The 7898-nt window shown below is 35.0% G+C and overlaps 1 protein-coding gene across 1 annotated transcript; it reads right to left on the bottom strand.

The window, feature by feature from the left end:
- Positions 1-1030: 1030 nt before the first annotated feature.
- LOC127645269 (alpha-tocopherol transfer protein-like) lies at positions 1031-5073 on the bottom strand. The gene is made up of 5 exons (XM_052128830.1): positions 4701-5073; positions 4192-4345; positions 3915-4108; positions 3525-3635; positions 1031-3435 (listed from the first exon to the last, which is right to left on the bottom strand). The coding sequence occupies exons 1-5, from the start codon at positions 4893-4895 to the stop codon at positions 3226-3228; spliced, it is 864 nt and encodes a 287-aa protein (XP_051984790.1). The 5' UTR covers positions 4896-5073; the 3' UTR covers positions 1031-3225.
- Positions 5074-7898: the final 2825 nt, after the last annotated feature.

A 7898-nucleotide genomic window follows, 5' to 3' on the forward strand; every position in this document is an offset into this window, starting at 1 on the left:
TCCTACTTGTCTGACTCCGATATATAGCCTATGTTTCATCCCACCCTCTCCGTTTTTGTCCACCTCATCCTAAAGTGAGGTTATTCACTGTGTAACTTTACACTCACACGAGGCTCTATGCATGCCCGTATGCATGCTCCTATCTATGCATCATGTTCAGAACTGTAATTAAGCACTTCCTTTCTTACTTTTCTTAAATTGGGCTTTTAAAAGATATCATAACTTTAGAGCATAGCATATGAATTCAGCATTACGAGTATGTGGCAAATGTGATACAAAGAATGAGGTAGCCTACTAACTGTTTTCTTTTCAAATTTAATTATTTTAACCATATCCTGTATTTGACTTCAGCCTTCAGCTACAGAACACACCCACGTATGCTATCTAAGCAATGACCCGTCCCAAAATATATAAAGAATGTACTTCTATGATTTTATTTGCCATTGCAATGTTTATGTGTGCTCGGTTGGCTGGATCAGGACTATTCTGAACACTTAGACAATGTGGCTTTATTCATAGTTCTCATCTCTACGTTATCTATGTAGTCCACTTTGTTAGGGCAATGTGTCCTTTATTATCACCCACTTTAAAAATGTGGAGAAGAGGAGGGGTCACCAAATCAGCAGATTTTCTTTTCTTTCAGGCAACCATTGGAAATAATTGATGAAACAGTTCAGGTATCAGGCTAACATGGTCATCTGTCCCAAATGTTTACTTGCATAAAAATTATAACATAAGGATTTACTGGCAGGATTAAAGTTTGCGATTTTGTTGAAGAAGGTTAATTATAATTGTAATATAATTATATTATTTTTGTGCTGTTTATTGGCTTTAAATATGGGTATGGTTAGGTGAAACAGGTGTGAACCAAATGGTGTTTTCCCACAATACAGCAGCCTACATTTGTTATAACATTTGGCACCTGTAGGAGAGAGGTGTGTGTGTTAATCTGATTTAAAAATTATTCTGAGTCGTTAACATAATTATAATTTTTTTTTTTAATTCATACAGTTTTAAACAAAATAGTCTTTCTCTGGAGTACAATGTTGCGTTGTTACCTTACTATTCACACAATAATTATTTGTTTTGAAAATAGACAATTGAACTATAACCTTCTGTTTATATATATATATATATATATATATATATATATATATATATATATATATAAAACAACTTTTTTGTACACCAGTTCCACATTCAGACATTCCCCATGAAGCAACATAAGGTTATGTCCCAATTGCGAAATGTCAAAATGGTGATGATTGTTATCTTCATATCTCCTTAGTTGCTGGGTTGCCCCATAGGGGCAACCCAGCATATTATGTCCTTAACTACTAAGATATAAAAATAAGATTATGCTATTTTTTAATGATTTTTGAATATAGACTATATGGCCAAAAGTATGTGGACACCTCCTTCTTATGATTTTATAGGTTTGGTTTAACAGGTTTTTGTTATTCCTGTGATTCCAGTAAAGAGACAACTTTATGTTACTCCATACATCATCATAGATTCCAACTTGTTCCAGCATGATAATGCCCCTTTAATGTCCATAAATGATTTAGTGAGTCTTGTGTGGAAGAACTTGTCTAGCCTAGCCTGGATCTGAACCCCATTTAACACCGAATGCATGCGACATCAGTGCCTGACCTCACTGATGCTCTTATGTCTGAATGGGAGTAAGTTCCTGCAGCATGTTCCAACATCTATAGGAAAGCCTTTTCAGAAGAGTGTAAGCTGTTAGGGAAAACCAACTCAGTTTTCATGACAATTATTTTAAAATTAAATCCTCAACAAGAACATATGTGTGGTGTTTAGGTGTCCACATACTTTTAGCCTTATGGTATATTCTGAATGTATTTAAATGTGAGTTCTGACATTTGAAATGTGATCTGAGACTCCTAAAAGGCTAGGGGGGAAAGCACATAAAATCAAACTTTAGAGCTGTGGCAGCTAATAATGAAGAACTTCCCAAAGTAGATAAAAGTATGATCAAATCAAGTATTACTCTAAATGTCACAACAAAACCTTTTCTGTTAGTTGGTAAGGAATTTCACACAATGACCTTTGCAATTATCTGGTTGTCAAGTTGCACATTGTGCATTAATATATTTGTCTAGATGGAGTTTTATTATCACATTATAATTTATATGTAAATAAAAAAGTGCCTCTTAAAGTAAACAGTGAGATTAGAGTTACAAATTAGGACAATTAAATAATTAAATACTAATGTAAAAGAGTGATTTTCAAACACAGCATGTGATAGAAAATAACGTGTAAAAACAAATATGTACAAATATGGTTTCAAAATGTTAACATTTAAAGAAATGGTCAACATGAAGAGCTATTGTAAGGTCATTAGTCTTATTTGTTTAAGAGGCTGAGCTAAAGGCAATAGACCAAAGTGCTACTTGCTATAAACAGAATAAGCACATGTGTTAAGTTGTTTTTGTAAATGCAAAAGGCTTCAATTTACATTTCATCTAACAGAGGCTTTCTAATTAAAATATATTTAAAAAAAGGTCCAGTTATAGTTCCTTTATTTCAGAGAATATGATCACTTTAAACAGTTGCAGCATAATTAAGTGGCTCATGACTATGCTTGACTATGATCTTATTCCCAAAGCACACAGACTTATAATTCCAGAGTTTTGTCCATTGTTAAAACAAAAGTAATTCAGAAGTAAAAGGAAGGCACTTTCATGTTACAATCTTGGACAACATTCTAGTTAGTGACTTCCTGTGCAAACAGATATCACATACATTATTGTATCATCAGAGGTATATCAAGTACTTGCAATGTCAAATATAAAGATTTCATTAAAATCTCATTATCCAAAACTATGACTATTAAAATAAGTAACTGTGGGAATGTCACTTTTGACAGTGCAAATTATCTTTCCAGTCTGGAGTATGAGAAGACAATTTGAAAAGCTGCACCATTCAATCCTGTGCAATATAAGAAAAATTCAGCAATAGTAAGTGTCAGAAATAGGTATATCTCAGCTCTGTCCAAGATAGAAAATGCTATGTTGGGACATTCCATTCCGAATACATTATCAAACATCTGTTTCATAGTAAGCCTGGTGGCGTGTGAAGTCTCTGTAATATTATTCTGATGATTTTCACTGAAATTACACAGAAAGAATGTATACTTTCACAGCAGCAGTTGTAATATCACCTAAAACAAAGAGCACATGGCATCTTGTACCTTCATTGTATTCATTCATGGGCAGATAACTGAGATGGATCTCCTCTGCCTAAGACTGTAGAGAGCTTATGGAGATAGTCTTCAGATTGCATGATGAACTCTGTCCACTCTTGGCACACTTCATCTATGCTGGGTCCTGTGCCTCCATACTGAGGTGGGAGGATAGCCTTCGGAAAATAATCACAGAGACTCTGGGCATATGAACTTCCATGCATATGAACCTATATAGAAAAACACAGCAATGAGAACTGTTAGTGGCATCAGCCTAGATTAATCATGTCCTATTTGCATGTACTTTAATAATACTAACCCTTTGTTTGATTTTGTCTTGTAGAAATGGACGGATCATGGCAAAGACGGGACTGAAAAAAATGGGCTCATTTATCAAATGTATGCCTCGTACTTTCAAAGGAAAGGAGTCCTGTAAAACAAATATGATGTTTGTTCTGTTTAATTAATTTGAGCTTTGTGGCTGTAAATGTTTTTTTTTTTTTATGTTAAAAGTTGTATGACATTCCCATACAGTATCTAAGGCAAACTACAAAAAAGTTTGTTAAAATGTTATTAGTGCCAGCTTATGCTTAAGCCATCTGTCAGTTAAAACCAGATAGGCCTACATGTACAGATAATTGTAAACATTTACCACCATTAAACAAGTAATTTATTTCAAAAAGAAGAAAACATTTGAACAGATGCCTACCGTAAGTATAGATGATAACTTTTTTGCCAAAGAAGGCTTTATCTGCAGAGCATGAGCAAAGCACCAGTCTTGAAGATCAAAAATGACTTTGAGTCCATTTCTTTGAGTTTCCCGTTCTTGAACGATAAGCTCAGATGTAATGAGGCTCACACGAAAAACCTCATAAGCAGTGAATTCTTTGGGGTTCCACTGACCTGAAAAGTGATAGAAAATGTGTGATATTTGCCATTATAACGGCAGAAACAACTTTTCAAACGTCGTTTAAGTATGCACTTGCCAACCCGATAGATTAAAACTTGACTTCCAGCATCATCTCGTGATGTCAAAACTCCATGGTAATTGTTTTGGAGCAGTCCTCTGACGGATGATGGACGCAGATCAGCAGTTATTTCTGGACATTCTTGTCTCCATTTATGATAGTTAATTAACAGCTGTGGATAGAAGACAGCATCCAAGACATGTGACACTATCAAAAGGTCTCTTTTTTTCCCTCCAGGATATAAAAGGAAAGAAGGAGTGTTATCTTGTACATAGCCTACATATACTGTATGTTATTTTAAGTTAGCGTGAGTAAAGAGCATACAAATACAATACAATGGGAATCAAGTTTCAAAAAGGTAAACCATGATAACCTAAAAAGAAATCAGACGTCAACCATGCATGGTTTGCACTGCGGCTCAAACACGTATAGGATCTACTATAGCCTACAGAAATCAAATACCGTTGTGGTGAATCGTTTCGCACCTCTAAGTTCAGCCATCATTTCAACAAAATCGTGCAACAAACCTTGAGCGCCAGTTCAACATCAAAGTCTCTGGCTCGCAAAAACCTTATCAAAAAGGTTTTTGACGAATCCAAGAATCGAATGCTTTTTTCTGCCTCTGCTTTTAGTTTCAGCTTCGATAAATATGGTTCGATCCGTATAGAATCAACAGGCATATTATTTAATTCGTCAATGTTTTCAGCCTCTTCACACTTCATATCTGCGGGACCCGATCGAGTTTCATGGCTTACGTAAGAGGGGAGGGAATGAGCCCCTCACATCCCGATCCCATGAAAACTACTCATGTAGCTCAGTGTTGTTTTACCTTTGTACAGGTCAAGTTTTGTCAAACATTAGCCAAACCAACTTTATAGACTTGTCTTTCTCGCTCCCATACTGGCACAAAGACAAACTCCCACACAAAGACCAACTTTTTTTAATTTTTTTAGAAAATAAATAGTACGTTACAACTAACACCAGTAAAGATAGAGTTATAACACCACCAGCATATTTCCCGAACTAAATAGCTATAGTAATAGTCGCGCACAACCAGCTTACGTCAGATACAGATACGTCAATAAAGTAAACGGTTTGGCCAGCAGCGGGACTTGTTGGAGTTGATGCTTCTTGACACATTAACCCACTTGGTCCTTATCCAAAATGTGCATTCCATCTTAACAGAACGTTCTGGGAATTTAAGTTAATGGTTCTAAAACAAAATAAACATAACAAATAACGTTCCGAAAAGGAATTGGTTACCCAAAAAATAACCATACGGGAACCATACGCAAACGTTTGGGGAACGTTCTGTGATTGCGTGGATATTTAGACAGACGGTTGGTTATTCCAAATGTGTACAAGAAAGTAAAATTGGAGCGTGAACCCTTAATTAATCATCTTGTTGATGTTCATTTTGTTGACTTGTATGATTTAGGCATGCACTATTTGTGTCAGTGAGCTTGGCTATGTGAAGGAGGTGTCAACATCAATGTGGTTAATAATAGCTGCAGCTCTCCAATTCACTTGATTTATTTTTTTTGGTTCGTTTTTTTTATGGTGGGGGGGGGTCATCTAAAAAATACACATCAAAATTGGTAACTTGATATTTTCGGAACTAGGCTGTTTCATTTAGCTCACACAAACCACAGACACATCACCCCATCGATTAACTCTGTTATTCTTCACCTCTACACTTACATTTCTCAGTGTGTTAGTGTCCTCTGTAGGCACTCATCGTTACATCTCCCTTTAAAAAAAAAAGAAAAAGAAATGAAAGAAAAAAATATGCCAGTGGCTTCAAATCATAATTTCAACAGACACAAAATTTCAACTTTAACCTGGTACTTCATTGCAACAATGTACCAGTAATGACAGAACATTGATCTGTATATGCAAATGATAAGGACAAAGCTAATTTAATTGGAAAGACATTTGCTGAAGTAAACACATGAGTAAGGACAGTGAATATAGTGATAAATGTGAAGAAATATTAAAAAGCTAAACAGATCTTAATATACCAAGGAAACCTTTCGAGGACACATTAGATATTGATTTTAGTTTAGATGAATTAAACCTGGCAATTAATGGATGCAAATATAGACCAAATATTTTATATCATGTTAAAACATATGCCAACACAAATACTTAAAAGTATACTCAAGCTAATAGAATATGGAAAGAAGGTAAGATACCAACAAACTGGAAAAGGTCACTTGTGCTACCATTTGCAAAGCCTGGAATAGATCCAACAAGTCCCAAAAGTTACAGACCGATAGCCCTAACATCCCATTTTTGTAAATTGATGGAACAAATTATGGTATATAGAATTTTTTTCCATCAATTTACACAAATGTTATATAGAATATAATTTTATCAAGAATATAATAGAAAGATTAGACAATATCAGTGAGGCTTTAGGAAAGGAAGGTCTACATTGGATGCACTAACGAAATTTAGTAATGAAATAGAAAAGAAGAGTATTTACAGTGTATTACAATGTAGTAACAGTGTATTTTGATATTAAAAGGCATGAAAGATTATTAATCAAGCTGCAGAATATGGGGATACAAGGGAGGATGTATAACTGAATACTGCAGTTTTAACGAATAGCTCATTCAGGGTAAAGGTGTGCCACGCATTGAATAAACAATATAGAGAGTACCACAATTAAGTGTGATTAATCCAATATTATTTAACATTATGATACGACATTTTTTAATGAAATAGGATTAGGAATTGGAGCTGTTTTGCATGCTGATGATGGCATCTTATGGAAAAGAGGAAGAAATGTAGATTGGAAAACATCATTTCTTCAAAATGCAATACTAGACGTGGAAAATATGGTCTGAATATTTGGACCAACTGTTACAAATATCCCTGATGCCCCAGAGATTATTCAGTGAGCCAAAATTTGACTTTAAATTACATGAATACATTCAAAAATTAGAGTAGAAATAATGTAAAATCTATAACATTGGAACATATTAGAACTGCCCATTATGCATTTATTCCAGTGTACACAGATGGCTCAAAAACCCTGACGCTGGACAAACAGGTGCAGTCTATTATGAGTTTAAATCTGAAACTTTGGGAGGTTAACGGATGGGACATCAGTGTACACTGCAGAGTTGGTTGCTATGCAAATGGCACTTAGTTGGGTCAAGGAAGTGTTGCCAGATAAGGTTGATATATGTTCGGACTCAATGGCATCACTCTTAAGCCTTCAAACATTTCAAACGTGTAGAGATGATAGCTTGACAAAAATATTGGTCAGTTTAAATAGTTGAAGGCAGATTGGAATCTCAGTAAATTTTAAAAGGGTACCAGCACATGTGGGGGTACAAGACAACAAAGCAGATAAATTGGATAAGGAAGCTCTTCAATTTGATAACATAAGCTTAACAGTCAATTTGAGCAGGGCGGATGGGAAACATTTTATTTCAGAAGCTTGCTATTACAAATGGCAGAAGTACTTACAAATACAAAGCAATGTAAGTCAAGATAAAATTACTCATAACTTAAATAGAGAGGAACATGTCATGCTCACACACTTAAGAATGGGTCATAGTACTAAACTTAACGCAACAATTCACATCATGGGCAAACATAAAATGGGGTTTATGTGATGCATGCCAGGAAATGGAAACTGTTTATTCCTAGACTTCATCCTCGTTACACTCCAGCAAAGTAGGTGGCGGCATGCATTTATTTAGTTGGTTTGC

This window comes from Xyrauchen texanus, chromosome 6 (assembly GCF_025860055.1).
Source record: "Xyrauchen texanus isolate HMW12.3.18 chromosome 6, RBS_HiC_50CHRs, whole genome shotgun sequence".
Taxonomy (NCBI): Eukaryota; Metazoa; Chordata; class Actinopteri; order Cypriniformes; family Catostomidae; genus Xyrauchen; species Xyrauchen texanus.

What these genes read in the sequence shown, in the direction of transcription:
- LOC127645269 (XM_052128830.1), bottom strand. Translation starts at nt 4,895, where the DNA reads ATGAAGTGTGAAGAGGCTGAAAACATTGACGAATTAAATAATATGCCT. An exon ending in AGTTTTAATCTATCGGGTTG is followed by an intron (nt 4,109 to 4,191) that starts GCAAGTGCATAC and finishes ATCACTTTTCAG; the next exon opens with GTCAGTGGAACCCCAAAGAA. An exon ending in AAGACAAAATCAAACAAAGG is followed by an intron (nt 3,436 to 3,524) that starts GTTAGTATTATT and finishes TTTTCTATATAG; the next exon opens with GTTCATATGCATGGAAGTTC.